The following is a 19,678-nucleotide window of genomic DNA, read 5'->3' as shown; positions in this document are numbered from 1 at the left end:
ACATTGCAGCAATCCCCCAGGAATGCATTGGAGCGCCAGCCTATACTACGAGCTCAAAGTCTTAACGTGGGACTTGAACACACTACCTTCTAATTCTGAGGCGAGAGTGCTACCAATTGAACCAGGTGTTTCACTGCTATATAAATGCAAGTTATTGTTGTTTAATGCTTTTTAACTTTCCTTGTAAATAAAGATCAATTTGGAATGGCAAATTGCTGGTCTGATAGCAGGACATGATCTAATTTCCTACGATCTAAAATTCGGAGAACATTTTAATCTCCTAAGTCGTGTTCTTGTATAAACATCTATGTTTAATGGGTATTGCTGTCTTGACAGGGCTGAAATGTTTGAGGTGGAATAACAACTTTGAAGAGGAAATTAGATCATGCCTCCTGCTATCAGACCAGCAATTTGGTACATTCTTTTTACCATCCAAATTATTTTTTGTTTACAAAAAGGAAAGTTGAGCATTAAACAGTGAAGCATAGCTACAGCTTTCAAAATTACAACAGCCTGCCCTACAATTCAAAGNTTTTTTTTATCTTGGCTGGTGGGTGCCTTCACCTTTGAACCTCAAAATTGAACTTGCATGCTTACCTGGTTAGTCGTTTATGGAAACTGACCCAGACTCTGGGAAAATAAAAGGAGAAGAGAAACATAAACCGTTTAATACTGAAAGATTTAATGGCCCCACTAATTGTTGATGTGGGGGTGGCTGTTTCTTTTAATGGAAAGAAACTAGAAATAGCTTTTTGGAAGTGTTTGCTTGTTCTGGTCTCCAGATACCAGTCGAATTGGGACCTCTGTTGCTTTGAAATATACGTCACTGGTACAAAAATTAGTCTAATAATAGGAATACCATGTAAATTTGTGCAAGATTATTGAGACCATGAAGGAACGTTAGATAAGCTATAGAGAAGGGGGTCTTTGTACTGCGGTTTGATGCATGTGTTACTGGGTTAAAGAGTCTCCTTATCATTGAAAACAACGGCTGGAATAGACTAGGGACAGTTCTGTGTTTGAAGCCTGCTGTGGTTTGTAATAGCAAATGGGAAGACACTGAAAGGATCATTCTGCTGGGCTATTACTTGAATAATTCAAATACTTCAAGGATGTTGCTGTGGGAACTGCTGCTAAATACCAGCCCACGAACAAGGTGTACAACCCAGCTGAGAAAAAGTGCATATTCCTGACTTTCACTTTCTTGTATTGTATGTGTGGGGGAAGGAGGAGAGGAGGCCTAAAATTGAGCATAATGCCCCAAAATGACTGCCATAAATATTCCTACTTCAAATTGATCTGGTGCTTATTCTGCCCCAGCTTGTTCTGCATTGATTGTTTTGCAGCAAATAAAAGAAAGCTGTTGCAATTTCACATTGTTATCCATCATCTAAACAAGAGGAGGGCAATCAGTGCATTGAGCCCTTCCACCTCTTTATTAGATTCTTCCGACGTGAAAGGACCTATATAAATGCAATATTATATGGAGTTATATTGTAGATTGTGGCAACACGTGTTTAATCGTGTTCTTCTGCTTTCTTTGTGCCCCTTCAAACCCTTATTTCCCAAGCTTCTCTGTCTCCCTATTATACGTTTCAATTAATTCTACCGCGTGTCCTTCTGGGACCATGCATTGCTCATTCATCAGTGGACGAAACCATTGCTGCAGTATGGCTGAGACAGAAGAAGGTTTGTAGGTTGGTATGGGCACATATGCAGTGGTTACACTTGTAATGTTTCCAAGTGCCCCCATTTATGCTACAAATGACCTTACAAGTACATTTGCAAGTGAAATGGTATTGCGTGTGCTGTCAGAGGCTATCTGTATACTGAGCTCATTAATTCCAGTGAAGCCAAGGAAAGCTTTAGTACTTCATTTTCTTGTTGGTCTACCTTCCACTCCCTGTATCTAGGGAGGAAAGCAAGGTAGCTGATTGCCTATATACAATCGTGAGAAGGAACTGTAGCATATGTCAGTTTGAAACCCTGTGTTTATAATGTGTGTGTATGTATGTATATATCTATAATAATCCTTTTGTTATATATAGTACCATTTTATGGTGCTCAGCTCTTTTCCTATATTAAAGCATTTGGATGAATAGAAAGCAAAAATTTTAGTTTTTTTAATCAATTGAGTTTAATTTTTTTTAGTATGCTTTACAATCCAAATTTTTAAATGCAAAATAAAGGGAAATATTATTACTATGGTTAAAGATCTATAAACTTCCTCTATAGGGCTGTTAAGGAATTATATTGAAATAAGTGTGTTCATTTAAATAACTAATAATTTTCTTTCTCCCCTTCCCATTTCAGCTGAGCTTCCCTTATGATTCCTTCCCTCTACTATAAATAATCCACATTTGTTTCTCACCCTTCATGCCCAGTAAAATCAGTTCTTAAAGAAATCTCTAATATGTAGTGCATTTTGTCAAAGACCTTTTGCAAGTCTTGGTGCAATAGTCATATTGCTTCTCACTAACAAATCAGGATGCAATGTACCCTTTCTGAAGCCCATCATTTACTAGGTTCTTTTTCATGCAGGTAATCATCCATTTAACATAATGCTCCACCAAGTGGTATATCAGAGTTGAGACTGTTGAAGTAGATGTTGTCTGGAATCAGACAAAATAATAATCCTTGCATTTGATGTAGCACCTTTTGCATCAGGAAGATCTCAAGTGCTTTGGAGGATTTTACTATAAAGTATAGTAACTGTGTTCTTTGCAGCGGAATGCAGTAGCCAAATAACACACAGCAGTGTCCACAAACGGACATGAAGTGACTGACCAATTTAGCTAGAGGATTATTGGCCAGGACATCGGGAGATACTTCCTTTCTTTTTTGAATAGTGCCATGGAATCTTTATCATCCACCTGGACAGGCAGAAGCGACCTCAGTTTATCATCTCATCTGAAGGATGGCACCTCTGACAATGCAGCACTGTATTAGAATACAAGCCTAGACGTGAGAGTTCAGACCTAACATGAACCATCCTCATTCTCAGAATGCCCGCAAATTAATGTACCTAAAAATTTCCTATCTTACGTTTCCAGCGTATAGCTCCAGTTTATTGTTATGCGTACATCTCCATTATAGACTAATATGCATGGTTAATCTATCGTACCCATTATTATTTTTTGTGAAAGTAATTGCAATCCTCTTGAATTTGTTGCTCTGATTAAATTGTAGTCCTTGCCTGCATACACAAATACAATTAGAGTTTGCTCTACGTGCTATCATGGGATTCATAATAGGATGATAGGATGATGAATGCTGTCTGGTCCCTCCCTTGATAATGTAAAGCTCGAACATATAGGTGGGAGTTCTGCTTGCCATTGTATAAAAAGTCAGATGTTACTGACAAAATGTTAGTGCATCAGAAAGCTTAATCTATTTTTCACGAGTAATGCACTGCAGAAAAGGGTAACCAGTGTTCTGAAATCCATTTTAAACAACACTATTTCTAGCTTATAGTATTGCCTATTTCTAATGTCTGTAACTTGTTAAACTTGGTGCAGAGTATCCAGCCTGCAGTTGATTTAATTCATTAAATTAGAGAATTGCTAAGCATCACAATATTGAGGTCTGCTATATTATAGCAAATAAATCAAAGAGTAGCAATGTTTAAATTGTACTAACACAGAAAAGATTTGTATTTAAACAATTTTATATCATTGCTTTTAGGTTGTGATCAACCTGTCTGTTGAAATGTTGCTGTTATAATTTATTCACAATGGTTAATGGCTGTGTCATTTCCAGATACCCACCCAGGTATATATCCAGGATGTTGTAAGAACTGATGTGATTTTGTAATGTATGGTGTTCGGTTTGCTGTCTCATGGCAACAGTGATTAGTGGAGTGGACTTGTGGAAGGATGTCATACTGGCTTTGCACTTAAGATGAAAAAAATGTAGGCCATTCAGGCCCTCGTCATTCTGTAAGATCATGGCTGCTCTGTTCCTCAAGTCCAATTACCTGCCCTTGGAACATATCTCTTAATATCCTGAACTAACAAGTATCTATCCACTTCAGTCTTGATGTGCAGCATTCTTAGTAAAATATGTGTAAATACTATATTTAAATGTAGTAGAAGAAGACAGTGGGAGTGGGTGGGTCAAGAAATATTTTACAAAATTAATTTTGATTTTTAAAGGTAATTGATTGCAGTTCAAATCATTGGCATTAAACTGCTGTGCTCTACATGTGTCAATTCCTTTTGACAGCTGGCATGTGAATAATGTGGAAATGTAAATGTAAGAAGCCTTCCTGATGTGGAAATGTAATTGTCCAAAGGAACAGGGAGAGGAGTACCATGATTTCAGTTTGAGCCTGCAGTTTCTGGAACTGAATCGAAATGTTGCCGATCATAGTGCTGGATTGACCCAGAAGATGAATGATATTGGATTTGCAGTGCTGCAGAAATTGAAGTTGTGCTGCTTGCAGTTTGGTATGCATATTGCCAAATTACACCCAACGCAACTTTATTTTAGATGCTGTAGATAGCATCTGAGCTTCAAAGATAGGGAGGAAATGGTTGTAATAATAATGCTTGCATTTGATGCAGCGACTTCTAGACGTATCAAAGCACTACACAGAATATACTGTAAAGTGAATTGACTATACTTTGTGGGTGAAATATATGGTTATGTTCGGTTGTAGATCTGCCTGGCCGGCAAGATTTTTTGTATTTTTAAACCACATTTCTAAAAAGACATTAAATGGGTCTCCTAGTTTGCAAATTCTAATTTCCAAATAATACATTTAGAAAGTAATGTGTGGGTAGCCAAAGATCACCCCATGGACCACCAGTGACCTGTGGTCCCTGCTCTAAACGTACTATTTTTCTTTGGTTCCGTGCATGATTTACAGTTTACCTCCTAGATTCAGAAACCCTTTCTGCTTTGATACTGCAGATTTCAAAGCTGATTTGATTGGTGCGCACTGCAGAAGTTAATGCTCAATTATTTGGGCAGTTGGGTTGCTGCCAGCTCTCTTGTCTAACAACTGCTTTGATATTTGATTGACGCTAATGATGTTACTGGAGAAAGTAATTCATCATATTTGCCAGCCTTTAGTATAATTACTGTATAATTCAAGAAGTCTTAACCCACAGTTCAAGGTCAGGAAGATTTGGAAATAAAATGCTTTTTAAAAAGCTTGCAACTGCCTAAAACGCCTTCCTCCGTTTCCTGAAGCTGATGATCTTGTAATATAGTTCTTGTCCTGCCTGTCACCTCAGGCAAACCGTTATACTTCACATGTATGTGCGGGCAATGGTCATGTATGATGATGATGGGATGGGATGGTGGAGTGACACTCGAGACTCGTGTCCACATGTTCACCTTTCATCACGGAACAATAAAAAGCCGTCGAGCCAAAGAAGCCTAATCCTTCCGTTGACTTGTTTGTCAATGGATCTGCTACATAATTTCATTTCCTGAGGAAAGGTTCTGTAATGTTTTTTTCTAGCAGCACTTCTGTATATTTTAACCTTACAGCCTGCATTTTACATCCTTGGCTGGTTGCATTCTTTGGCATGAAATTTCTAATCTCCAGCAGTTTTCTGAGCAAAATCTGAAATCTGACTATCGTATGGCTGGATCTCACCATGTTACACATCGATGACCTCTGAATTTTGCCCAAATATCTCTCGATCCACGTGTTCATGTTCTTTGAAAGTATTATTTCAAATGGTATTTCCAATTTAGTTGGGAAGTTTTTCAACCTATCTGCCAAAGAATTAGGTGGGAATTTTTTTCTGATAAGTCTTCTCGTGGGTGGGGGGGGTTCTTATTAATTCACCTATGCTCGTTTCTGAGGGTTCTGAGCTCACAGTGCAAGGTAAAACTGCTGCGGTGAACACAAAGGTAAAAATAAATGTCACGCCTCTTGCTCAGTAATAGGGATTTTTGGTCACAGATTCCAATTTTATTTGCTTGGCCTATTCTAGACATGGTTTGAGAGAATCCTGCGTCCCACTCATCAGACAGGTGCATCAATCCAGAAAACCACAGGAAATGAAAAATTAGCTGCTTTGCCATGTGCCAGTGAGCAAGGTTATGTTTGCTGATATACAGAAAGTGAAATGTAATGCCTATAATTGTAAAGCATCGCACACTAAAGGAAAAAATGTGCAATGTAAGGGTAGAATAAATAGAATTGGGAGCAACAGGTAGGCATATCACTTTACGTGTCAAGATCATGAGATGGAGTATTTTTATAATACAAACCTAGGATCAAACAATTATCATTTTATTAGAAAGAATGCAGGAAAAGAAAAAAGACTGATCTAGCTGTAATGGCTGTGAGCTAGAAATCTTAGAACAGTATCGATCAGGTAAACCCAGACTTGAGGACAAAAATGGATATGGAAAAGTAAAATTCGGACAAAAATGAATATGGAAAAGGAAAATTGGAATCTATCAGCAAAACATTCTAATATTTTTCACACTGATAGGTGTGTGGAATAATCTGCCAAAAAAGGCAGAAACATTGAGATTATTCAAAATAGTGTTTGATGTCATAATGAGAGAGTTGCTGTACTGGAGGGTTCATCTTTGTCTGAGCTATCTTTAATGAACAGCAGGCGGTATAGTCAGAGAAATCCCACGTGACCATTTGTGCCAGGACTGTCACAATTCTTTCTTGAAATCTCTCAATCTCCTTTACAAAGGTAGCTTTGCAATTGCAGGCGGCAATGAATCTGTGACAGTATTGTCAAAAGCATATTTGTACTGTGCTTGGCAAAAAGTGATCGCAGTATGTTTACTTTTTGCTTAAATGTCAGAATAAAATAAATCTACTATCTTCAAGCAGATTGATTGAAACTGACAACCATATGAAGCTGGGCATTTGAACAACATTCTGTTGTCAGTGTTTGTATATATCTTATAATGTTCTCTAGCATCCAATTCCCAACCGACTGGTGCATATGTTCCAAAAATAGTACTGATGGCCAGCTTTGCTTGCATATCAAGTTACTCACTTTGAAGTTTGTTATTGTGTCAAGGTCTTTGAGGTGTTTCAATGTGATAAAGTGCTATCAGATGCAAGAACTGTATTTATCTATTTATTGAACTGTTTCCCATAGAATGACAGCTAGGCAGCCTTTTCAGTTGCATTTACTTATTGCCTGGTGGCACATGGGAAATCAGTAATTGAGTGCGTTGTTGGGTTCTGTCATTTATGGAAATGCAGATATCTTATTTGTCTATCACAGTGTCTTGCAGTTACAAACCCGATCGAGTTTGCAGAAATTGTGGGCCAAATACCATTATTGCAAAGGACAGACATCTTGTAGAATACAACAACAACAAGATTACATTTGTTTAGTACCAATAATACCAACACTTAAGTATAAAATGTCAAACAAGTGTCCTTTATTTCAGATAATTGGTGCAAGTAACTAATTGTTGGGACAATTGTTGCATCAGCGTGCTGGATTTGTTTCTTCCTTTCATGTAACCTAACCAAAATACGACGATTGAAAAAAAGATTTATTTCTTCTGAAGCTGCTGATTTATCATGAGATGTTTAGATAAAGAAGGCACTTTAGCAAATTTCATCTCATGCTCACAGGAACCCTCTTTCCATTTCAGCATTACGATGTTTTATAAGTAAGTCCAGGATACTCACACGTACCATCCTTCTTGGTAACCGATTCCAGCTGTTAACCCTCAGTATAAAGATACTTCCCTGATGTCTGTCCTAACCTTACCTTTCACAATTTTGAGCCTGGGCATATCTGAAAGTGATATATTCTGTGAAGAGTTTTGATAGTCTCAAAGACATGATAAGGCGCGATATCAAATGCAAATATTATTATAAACCCGTAGGCAGGCTTTTCCAGTGATGAAGGGCATCACATGAGACGCAATCTTCTGCTCACCTACTACCCATTTACATCTAATGTTGATAGAGAGCTGTATTAGCAGCCACACTGGCCAATTTTCTTTTGCCATCTTGATTCCCAAGTGCTGTACATTATAGTCTCTGATGTATAGATCGTATCATCTCAGTGTTTTGCTTGCATTTAACTGCCTGAATCGTAGCTTGTCCGTGTGAGAGATGAACAATGAATGCCATATTACACTAATCATGTTGTTGTCATGGTGCAGTGAATGGACTATTGTGTTGAATGAAAAAGGTGGTGGTTTTGTCCACAATATTAAAAAATGCATTGGCAAAGAATGTTAAATGTGTTGAAGCTCCAGTCTGTTATATACCATGGGGATTCTTCTCTTCTCCTTGCAGCCAGTTGCAGAAAGCTTTGCTGAAAGCTTGGGAAGTTAACCTCCAAGGAACATGAACCCAGTAACTTCAAAACATAAATTCTTAGTTTTGTACTGATTTATTTATAGTAGTTCGAGATAAAGGAGACACTATGTCAGGGCTGGGAAGGGGGAGTGGTCAGTAAGTTCTTTTTAGTTCTAAGGTTGTATTCTTAAGTCACAGCAAATGTTCCTTGTTAGTTATTGGAGTCTGTAAGTAATGTGGACATGTATGGCACTGATGCCACTTAATGATTAATTAGTAGGATGCCCATTGTTTTGGTGTAGAAGAAGAGTATCTGAATACTGAGTGTTTAATGGAAATCAGAGAATTGAGTCAACAGCAATCGGCATGATCCTGATTTGCTGTCTGTACAAGATTGTTTGGTTATTATTGCTTTGTAATGTTGCAGATTAGTTAGCTCTATTGTTATCACCCTCCAGAATGAGGTGTAGTAGTTTGTCTTCAATAGAGTAACGTGAATTTGGAGATGCTGGAAACTAAATTTATTTGTATTGGCTGTTTGACATTACTCAGGGCTTTCAGACATCCTCCCGACTTGAAAGGTGCTGTACCAAGAGCAAGGATTATTATTGTGTAATGCAAAAAAAAAGTGCTCACCATCTCCAAAGGCTCAAAGTATACTGAAAAAATTCTGACTATGAGGCATTGGTTGGGTGTTAAGGTAGAACGAGCAGTGGAAATTTCCCCAATGGCTGGTCTTTAAAAAAAGGGTAGGGAATGTAGGAAAATATCAGTGACGTGCATTGATTCTCAGAATGTGAAAATGCTTGGAGAAAAGATTGATGAGAGGAGCACGGACATGCTGAGAAGTCTTTATGAGGGATACAGTGGAGCGGTAGAGGGATAGGTGGTGAATTTATTAGTTCAAGGCCATCAGAAAAATGCACTTGTATCTAAGGATTTGTTGCACTTCTTAAAGGATATTTTTTGATTTCTCGAAGGCAATTGATACGTTTCTGCATTGGGAGGCGTTTCAGAAGGTGATGCGTGAAATTAATAGGAAATTGGCTAAAACGCATAAAATGATAAATGTTCAATCTATGGCCAGAATACGATTAAGGATATTGATGGCATTCGATAGGTTCTGTGCATAGTATATTGGGTCTAAGGAATGGCAGCTGGATTTTAATGTGGATAAAGGAATAATGAAGTAGGAAGCTGCATTTTAAAGGAGTTTTGATTCATCTTGTAGAACTCTTTGCTAGGACCACATTAGACAGTTTTGAATGCTCTATCTTCAAAATGCATTTGAGAAAGTTTGGAAAGGAATAAAAAATAGAAAAGTTTGGAGAAGAATAAGCTGTACTTTATTGGAGCACTCGAAAAGGGCACTGGTCTTTCCTTTAAAAAGTTGAAAGCTTTCACTGTAGGTATTTTTGGTTTAATTTAAACCGTAATCCATAATTAGTGTATAAGACTGGAAAATTACAGCAAAAAATGATATCACTTGTACATGAATTGTATGAGAAGAATTCTTCCTCCCTCCCACATGCACGTATAAATGCAAACATGATGTGTGGAGTACATTTATTTAAAGTAAGTTTTTAAATTAAGACAGATAACTGATGAAGAATGGGAATGAATGATTACATCCAAGCAGAGATGACTAGATGCCAGTCCTTTTGAGACCGAGTCTGACAATGCAATTGCTACATGCATGGTTAAGGCTCTCAAATCAGATGAATCTCAATTTAATTTTGTTGTGTGGTGTACTGAGCTCTGTGATATACTTTGAGCCATGTACTGTATCATTTTGTGGAGAAATTACCTTGGAGGAGTTGCATGTTGGTTATGACAATGTTTCTACATCTGTTGCCTTCCAGGTAATTTTCCATTTGGATGCTTGTGATTGGATTTTGTTTTTTGATTTTCCACAAAGTATTTTTGAGAGCTATATTGATACAATGGGCATAATCTTTATGAACTACAAAGCAATCTGAATTTATCTTTGTCTTTCCGCCACTTTACCCTTCCTGATAAGCAACAATATGTGCTTTTGTCATCATAACAATTGTAAGACGCTGTATATTGTGTGGAGTGGAAGAATGAGAATAATCCTAATCTCAGGATGATCCCAGATCTCACCACCAAGTATCTTTGCTTATGGTGAAGTGGGGCTTTGACTAAAATCACCAGCTTTCTTCTCTCCTTCAATATTGGGCTTCTTTATTCTTTATTGGTGTGAAAGAGATAGTTCAGAACCATTTGAATCCTGTTGAAGGCTGTTTTCCATCCCAGTTTTTTTAAAACTATCTGCTTTGAGCTATTTTAAAGCTACATTAAACATTTCAGGATTGAGTGTCTCACCATATTAATCCAGTCAGTTGATTTTTATGCTGAAGCTTTGCCTAGAATGTTTTCAAATCTATACCAAAAGGAGAAGCAATACTTGAAAATAAATGTGACTATCTTGCTTCAGATTCAATGACTGAGCAACTTGACGCAAATCAAATTTGTATTCAAATCAGGAAGTTGGGCTTTGATAATTTAAAGGAAGAGGCACATTGACAGGATCCTCACTCTTCAATGTGTACAACTGTTTGGTAAAGGAAAGGGTCTAAATACAAGAAAGATTGCTTTTCTATTTGAAATCTAACAGTAATGGCATAAAAATCCAGAATTATCATTCATCCATGTCATCGGTATTTAGCCTTGACACCAGCCTCACAAAAAATATTGTACTCCATGGAGTATTGTTGATAGCCATCCTTATGACCAACTGTTTTGCTGGAACTCCATTCTGCATGTCCACTAATGAACTTTAGAAAAACGCAAATGCAGGAAGTTTTAAATCCTTCAAATACAGTAGTGTGTCTAAAGATAAATAAAGATGTGTCTAGGAATTAATTTGGGTCTGCTGCTGCATTCTGGTTAGCTCAATCAATTGAACACTGGATTTGGAATTGGAAATAAATTATATCCTGAAGATCACTCACTTAATTTAGAGGTTGAAGAAATCATTTCTATTCTTTAAAATAATTTATTGGGATTGACAGGCTCTAAGAAGATGTACCTTGCCAAACCAAGTATATCTGCAGTAACTTAGGGCATTGTTGAGGGTTGAGCAACCTATCATGCTCATCAGTGAGACTTAGCGATGTAGCCATTTCCTCAAAGCCCTAATGGGAAGGACAGGCCTAGCGGGATGATACCATAAAATGTATGCACGCTTTATGCTGGCAAAAAGCATTCAGCAGTTGCCATTTATTCTACAGGCACATAAGCTGCTGGAGGTCAGAATGCTTTATTTGTTGTCGTTTAAAATTACCGAGGCAGCATTCATCAGGGAGGCAGCAGACAATCACTCTGTGAGGATCACTTCATGCAGAATAAAGCAAAGAACTGGGAAGTGTTTCCCAAATTACTTGGCTCATATAAGCAGGTTAATAAAATGAATGCAATTTAGGAAAAGTACTGAACTGAAATTCTCGTCTGTACAAATCACTGGTGAATGATAATTTGTAAACGAGTTCTGGGTTGTGTTATCTTGAAGGTTTCAGTATGTTGGAATTTAATTCTTCGCATGAATACATTGAGTACTTTCCCCACTCATAAAGCGGAATTAATTTCTTAGCTACAGAAAGTGTCCCACAATGCATTCTTCTTCCTCTAAATCTTTAGATATCCTAAATGGTTTTGTGTTTACAGGAGTAGAAAATGTTTTCTTTTTTAAATGAATTCATAATCTGAATTAAAATGTTAGCTTGGTGTTCACACTTCATAAAGCATTGCCATCTGCCTATGTCATTTGAGACATTTTCACATGGAGAATGATTTCTGAGACCCCCGTTCTTGAATAAGAAGGGATAAAATATTTTGACAAAAAATTCCGATATACAGTCATGAATAGGTCAGAATATTCCTATTAATAAATGGTTTAAATCAGTGAAGTTATTACTTGTGAATGAATGCAGGGAACTGCTGTCAGTTCTGAAATTTAGTCTCCAGCCATCAACCCTGGAGAGGTTTTTTAAATTGGTGAGAACTGTAATGTCTTGCTTGCTCTCATGGGAAATTTTCCAAGTTCCTAAGCTGTTCTCCAAAGGAAAGGACAGGCTGAGGTGCTCATCTTTGATAGATTAGACAGTCTGAGATGCTCAAAGTATGAATGATGCACCCTAGAAAGATTTTGGTCTGTATCAATGCTTAAATCTGATGTGCAAAACAAAGAAAATGTATGTGTTAGGTTGATGTAGTGCTTCTTCATGTTACGACACATAAGAACTTCAAAAAATGAGGATAGTCAAAGAGTGGGATTGCATGGAGGTGAAGGAAATAATCTTTGCCATTGAGAATGAAAGAATGGTGAAGACGGGTTATTCTTTGCAGAAGGGTAGAGGGTATCAAGTTTGATTACACGTCTTCAATAAAAGATGGGGAAAAGAATAAAATAGGGAATTGTAGCATTACCTCAATTGTGGGTAAACTTAGAATATTAACACATCAACTGATCCTTCGTGGAAATAGTTTCTCCCTATTTATTTACCTTCTGAAAATCCCTATTTTGGAGCTTCTTTGAAGTTCCTAAAATTATTTTGAAGTGTAGGAACTATTGTATGAATGCAAGCAAATATTGATTGAATATAAATAAGGCTGCCGATGTCAGTTATTCTGGAAAGGCAATTGAAGCATGGAACAAAAGGGAAAGGAAGTGATCCAAAGGTTATGAATAAGGGCATCCATCTTTAACTGAACCAGAAACATTAACTGTTTGAACGAATGCTTCACAGTTCACTCTTGCTGATTATTTATTGACTTTATACCAATCACTTGCCTTTATAACATAGCCAGCAGTGAACATGAATTGAAAGTTGATCTGATGCCATTGCGCCGATAGTGTAGTTGGTGTGGTCCCTATATAATCCCTGTGCGCTTAAGTGATTGCGGGAGAAACTGGAGTATTAAAATCTCAGGAAATTGCAGTGGCAGTAAAACCAATTGCATAAAGCTCTTATCTGTCAGGCTTGAGTTCAGCTGCTCACAAAAAATATTTTATCTTCACATAACTGCTCCCAAACACACACAAAATACAGAGCTCTAACCATTTAGGTTACAGCATTGGTGTAATATGCTTTGCTGGATAACGAGTATCATTCTAAACATTGCAGCACTCTCTCTTCCAATGCTCCACTGTAAATAACAGAGTGAGTGCCTCGCGGCCATTTTCAAATCATGTACATTTAGCACAACTGAAGGGGATTAATGTTCTACCAGTCAGTGGGGTTTTTTCTGGTCGGCTAGGTATCTGACGCATGCTGAGCAATCAATGGTTTTGGTAACCCGACCTAAATAATAATAGTTACGAATGACATAATAATTCATTATGTATAGTAGAAATTGGAAATAATTCCGAACGTGCCAGATGTGCCAACTGTAATTAAATACTTTGTTACATTCCTATAGCAGTGTAGCTGTTCCACCCGTATCTCTGAAAAGGAAGCTGCATTCTGGCATCCGTACACTTTAGAATGAAGGATGCAATATTCTTTAGAGGAATACCTAACCATTATTATAGCAACAATAATAATAAAATTATAATAGTAATCTTTGCATTTGATAGAGACTCATCAAATTGTCATTGCTTCACAGGATTCACTGTCGAATATAGAGACTGTTTTGTAAGCAAACAAATTACTCGATTAGTGTTCAGAAATGAAAATAGCATCTAATTGTACATATGAAAGACCTAATCTGAATTCAACAATAAGTCAGGTGTCACTTATCTTTTGGCAATTGTACGCTTTTGGAATATGCTACTGAAATCCATTTTAATAGTAGATGTAAAGAATTTGAATTGCAAAAGGTATGTTGAAAACGTAACATTTAGATTTAAATAAAATATAAAGTGTGGGTGTTAACTTTTTTCCTGAGACTTTGATGGCAGCTCCTGTGGTTCTGTGAATACTGATAACATGAGCATAAATAAATCAAAGTCGAGAGAATATCTGCATGGCTGCCTCTCCTTGTGATTCTGATCTTTGCAGCTGTTCTTTTACAGAGCCACTGAAGTAAAACTGTAATGGCATTAGATTTTGATCTGTGAATGTACATATGCGCATGTGTCTAAAATGGCAGTTATTTGCTGCTTTGTGAAATGGCACGAGCTTGCTGGGGGCAGGAAAGAAATTCTTGACTTAAAGTTTGTATTCCAAAAGCTGCAAACTTTACATCTAGAACCCCATAGTCTGTATGATTTTATAAAACAAATACTGATTTTGTGAAATGAACCGAATACTTACCCACACAAAACTTGACATGCCTTCATCCCGTCCTAGTTAGTCTCCATTGTCTACCTGCCTCCCAGTGGATTGATTTGTTTTCAAGATCAAGCTCACAAAACCCTTTGTTCTTGCACCTCCCTGTTCTGCTAAACTCTTCTCAGCAAACACAGGCCCGTTGTCTGTTCCCCACTTCCTCTGTGCTATCGGTGGCAACTGAGCCTTCGGACACTGTGCCCCAGTGCTCTGAAAGTCCCTTCCTCAGCCCCTCCATCTTGCTCCTTCTGTCTTCAAATTACACAAGTTGATGAGGTTTTCTTGTAGTCAGTAGGCAATGCCCAGAACCCAGTCTGGTATTTTGCAGATTAATTTATACACTCGGAAACATTTAAAGTGGAGCAATTAGAGACAATATTTCAGTTTAAAGCTCTGTTTCATAATTTCCACCAATGGCAGCTAAACTAGGTGTTAAATTGGAGGCAATCCATGAGTATTACTATTTCAAGACGAAGCTCATTGTGAAATGCTGATGTGTTTGTTCTATTTCAGGCATTAGCAGCCAATACTATAGCAGGGTTTGCAGTGGCAGAGCCACAAGTCGCCATGTTCTGTGGGAAGCTGAACATGCACATCGACATTCAAACAGGAAAATGGGAACCCGATCCTCTAGGAATCAAAAGCTGCCTGGAAACCAAGGAAGAGGTTCTGCAGTATTGCCGAGAGGTGAGTCTAGGAATGGTTGGTGCTCAAACTGCATAGCAGTTGTGTTGGTTAGAGATGCAGCATAGTTGCATCTGCACTAGGGCTTCTCTTCTGATACTGATAGGTTCTGTTCATAGATTTTTTGCTGGGACTGGCAAGATACGCATGAGAAAAAATATTTAGCATTTTAGCAGATGTATGTCTCAGGCAGTTTTCGGAGAAAATGACTTTAGATATGGGACAAACCATTGGATTGGACTATAAACGAATATTAAATACAGAGGCTATTTATTTTTATGGAATGTGTAAATGATTAAAATTCCAATTAATGTCAAATTGAAGCTTTGTTGTTGTTTAAATGTTTTAGTAAATTTCACATTGATGCAAATGTATTTTTTATAATAATCCTTGCATTTGATATAGCGTCTTATTGTGTGGTTGAGACGTCTCAAAGTGCTTCACAGAATATACTGTAAAGTGGATTAACTATATTTTGTGAACTGATTTATCTTAGGTTTACCCAGACCTTCAAATCACTAATGTAGTGGAGGCGAACAAACCAATCAGCATCGACAACTGGTGCAAGAAAGGAAAGAAACGGTGTCAGGGTCACACCCATATTGTGGTTCCTGTGAAATGTCTGGGTAAGTACAAACCATAACTAACACAAAGGCAAGGAAGAGTGTGTTTTTTTTAATACTGTCCTCCCAACAAATAGTGATCAGCTTCAAAGAGAAATGCAACACTAAAGCTGTTTGCAGTTGGCAAACTGAATTTCAGTTCTATTCGTGGACTGTTGTGATGTGCTTTGTGCTTACTGTTGGGTTGTTATCTTTGTTCTATGGTTACATGATCTGGGCATCAAACTCCTGATATCATTTCATGATTTGACTTTAAAACAAAGCAGGCAAATATGTCATTTGCATCATTGAAACACACTGTGCGCGTTTCATAATGATTAGGTTACCTTCCCATTTTCAACCTAATCATTATGAAACGCACCCAGGATGTTTTATGGCATGTATGTCAGGATCACTTTAGTGTTCACAGTATTGATGACCGACTCCTATTAAAACTACCCTCAAAGCAAACCTACCCAAGTAATAATAATAATCCTTGCATTTGATGTAGCGCTTTCCATGTCTTCTAGACTTCTCAAAGTGCTTCACAGAAGTATAACCTGTAGTTTGTAAACACTGCATTGCCACGATGAAGCGGCAGTGTTCTATCAAATTATGAATCCCGAATATTGTAAAGAAAGATAAGTATACTTACTGGCGTCTGTCACACTTTTGGAGTGTTTTATACTTTAAAACTGCTAATTCAAGGTAGATGTTCATCTGCATTTGCTCAGCCACCACAAACAAATCAGCGCTACCATCCAATGAAGCCCAAAAAAAACTTTGTCCCTGTAATAGCTTTGCTCCATTGGGAGTCATCATCTTCAGTTGCTCTTCCCAGCCCTTGTCTGTACGTGACCTTGTTCTGAGTCAGACTGGAGTTCTTTATCTTCCATTGCTGGCAGCAATCCAAGTAACCCCAGCAATGCACAAGATTGGAAAAAATGATTGCAGTTTGTTTGGCCTTTCCTGATTTGTTTCCATACGCACATTTTTGGAGCTATTTTGAAGTGTAATTAGATTGTCTCGAACAATTTGTTTCCACTATGCTTTTACAGAACTTTTGTGAAAAAAAATTGTTTTCGGTAACATTTGCCTAAGGCCCAGTCTCGGATAGATTATAGACCCAGCGCCTTGGGATGTCCTCCCGACGTGAAAGGCGCTCTATAAATGGAATCTTGTTGTTGTTGTTTTCCAGTTGAATCTCCATTGGTTCTAGTCATTGCTGACACTGCAATAAGTTTTGAAGAGCTGTACTCCTTGAAGCATTATTTGTCAAATAGGGGAACAGGTTAACATTCTAGTACTTGATTGTGGATAAATCAATTCAGATGTCACTTCATGCTTCTGTTTGAACTCTGATCCCAAACTACTGCTTGGTATATTGCTAGTGTTGTGTGTTAGTGTTTGAAGGCTGTGGTATGAATCCCATTGCTTGTGGCTTAGGAAATGGGTTGAAAACTGTTGGATAATTTGAGATATTTCTTTTAACCGTTTGGTGATGGGTTCAGACATAGCAGAAATGCTCAGTATTGGCTTTTTTTGGAAGAGTTTTGAAGATTAGCGTTGAATCCTTTGGAGATTTGTTCGTTAAACCCATCAGCAGCAAATTGCCTTGAGTTAGCACCACTAAAGAGAATTTCAACCATTCTGGATGATTCTTCCCTCCCCCACCATAAAAAGGATTAGTACTAAAGTTTTGGAAGACCTAATTTCAAACTGGACTGACCCCAGGTGTGAGCTTTGTGATGTTCAATATTGTGTGGAGTGATTTTTTTCAGCTGACATCTCTTCACTGTATAGACCCTTTTTCATATTTACTAATAAATAGTAATAAAATCTGTCTGATTGACTTAAACAGTGGAAGTGATTTGGTCTCAATTTCACTTGGTTCATTTCAAGGATATTCTCCGCCATAGTTTCCCATTGAACTTGAGGCACAAAGATTGGATTAAGAGTTTAACCTTCTCTATTGACAGAATGTAACGATTTGTGAAATGGAAAAACCATTAGCCCTCTCAGTGACCTGTGAAATGAAGCGGCCATGTAGCTGTCTGATGTACAAGACTGGATGCGTTTACAAAAAGCTGCTGATGAGGCTGCTGTTATGAACGTCCAAAGTGCAGTATGCCATCTTGGCGTCCAGTCAGTATGAGTAAAAGAACTCAATCATAGAATCTTACAGCACAGAAGGAGGCTGTTCGGCCCATCGTGCTTGTGCCGGCTCTTTGAAAGAGCTATCCGTTTAGCCCCGCTCTTACAACAACAACTTGCACTTATATAGGACCCTGCACACAGGGTCTCAGAGTGCTTAACAGTGGCAGAGCCAGATTCCAAGGCCGGTGGGGGTGGGATGGATGGCTGTAAGCACAGTTGAAGAGCCCTGAACCCCAGAACCCTGTAAAAATTCTTGTCTCCCCTTTGGTTCTTTTGCCAATTATCTTAAATCTTTGTCCTGGTTTAACAACGCCTCCAACAATGCAACGCTCCCCCAGCACTGTATTGGAGTGTCATCTTAGACTGTGCGATTCCCAGTCCCAATGTTGGGCGAGAACACCTTTGAATGTTCTCCTGACATGAGAGGAGCTATGCAAATGAAATCTGTTGTTATTGAACCCACAACTTTCTAACTTGGAGGCGAGAGTGCTACCATTTAGCCATTCTAAGCAGCTATTTGGAGAATGTCCCAGTTGTGGTTGTAGTAGCTTTCTATTGGCTCACCAAAGCCTGGCTCAGTACATTCCATCCCCATTGAGTCCTCTGTGGGTGTTAGTGAATGCCACCTCCTGATTACAGGATTTGTATTGAATGTCATGGATTATTTTCAGTGAGAAACATACAGCGCCTGGCCTTTGCTGTGTTTGATTGTTGTGTTGATTTTCCAAAGTCAGTTTAAAGTGACTTGACTCATTTGTTGAAATGTAATGCTGTTTACAAAGATAGCTAAACTTGATTTCTTCAGCCACAGAGACACAGACCTCTGTCTGATTCAAGTTCTGTACAGAAGTACACTTTTGCCCTCAAATATAATACAGACTCATCCTATGCTGGTTACAGTCTAGTGACCAAAAGTAAATTAAACAAGGATCTGTCAAGTCATTTTATTGGTCTTCTCTGTAACCTTCAGTACTGGTAGCTCCTATTACGAGAAGGTGAAATGTACATAAGACGACTATCCACATATAATTCGTTTTCTTACCCATCTTTTTCTTAGTTTTACATTCATTATTCTGAAGCTATCAAAAGTCAACCATTATGCTTTGACCTGATTAGGTTAAAATAAATGTAAGCAAAAAATGTGTTTTAGACAAGCCACTTTGATCAGGTTTGCAAAGAGAGCAGAGCTCTAATTAACAACCAGAACTTTGGGAACATGCCAAATACTTTAGATTACAAGCTGAGTAGTCTAGGAGTTCTGCCTTTGAGAATGTGCTGGTGTTCTTTTGTGATTCAAGTTGGATTTCCATTTTGGCTTCCTCCCAGCAGTTTCACCTTCTTGTTTATTTCCATTTCCACGATCTTAACCTGGGCTGCAAGGGAACAGCACATCTATTTGTAATACAGTACTTGAAAGTTGTGGAGCCAATATTTTACATAGAATCTTAGTGTACATGCAAAGCCAAAGATCTCTACCTCAGTGACACAAAATGATACGTAAGAACTTTCTGGACAAAAGAAGACCAAAGTCCATCGAGTTCACCTTCCACCATCCTGGCAGCCACATGTTTCCCAAACTATATCCTGTATCCCAAGATAATAGGAACATACTCTTAAATAATGTGCTGGAGATTATAAACCCATGTACAGCTTTTGTAATCTCGTTGCTAAACTTTGTCTATCTC

General features: G+C 38.0%; 1 protein-coding gene across 4 annotated transcripts in view; it reads left to right on the top strand.

The window, feature by feature from the left end:
* aplp2 (amyloid beta (A4) precursor-like protein 2) overlaps positions 1-19,678 on the top strand; it is a 45,050-nt gene that overhangs the window by 7,226 nt on the left and 18,146 nt on the right. For all 4 annotated transcript variants that reach the window (XM_042343907.1, XM_042343905.1, XM_042343906.1 and 1 more), the window contains exons 2-3: positions 15,064-15,237; positions 15,731-15,860. In XM_042343907.1, the coding sequence (XP_042199841.1) occupies positions 15,064-15,237; positions 15,731-15,860 (304 nt within the window). The remainder of the gene's footprint in view (positions 1-15,063; positions 15,238-15,730; positions 15,861-19,678) is intronic.

This window comes from Callorhinchus milii, unplaced genomic scaffold, assembly GCF_018977255.1.
Source record: "Callorhinchus milii isolate IMCB2004 unplaced genomic scaffold, IMCB_Cmil_1.0 Scaffold25, whole genome shotgun sequence".
Classification (NCBI taxonomy): domain Eukaryota; kingdom Metazoa; phylum Chordata; class Chondrichthyes; order Chimaeriformes; family Callorhinchidae; genus Callorhinchus; species Callorhinchus milii.
Note: the sequence above shows the minus strand (reverse complement) of the source record. Positions and strands in the feature narration are given on the sequence as shown.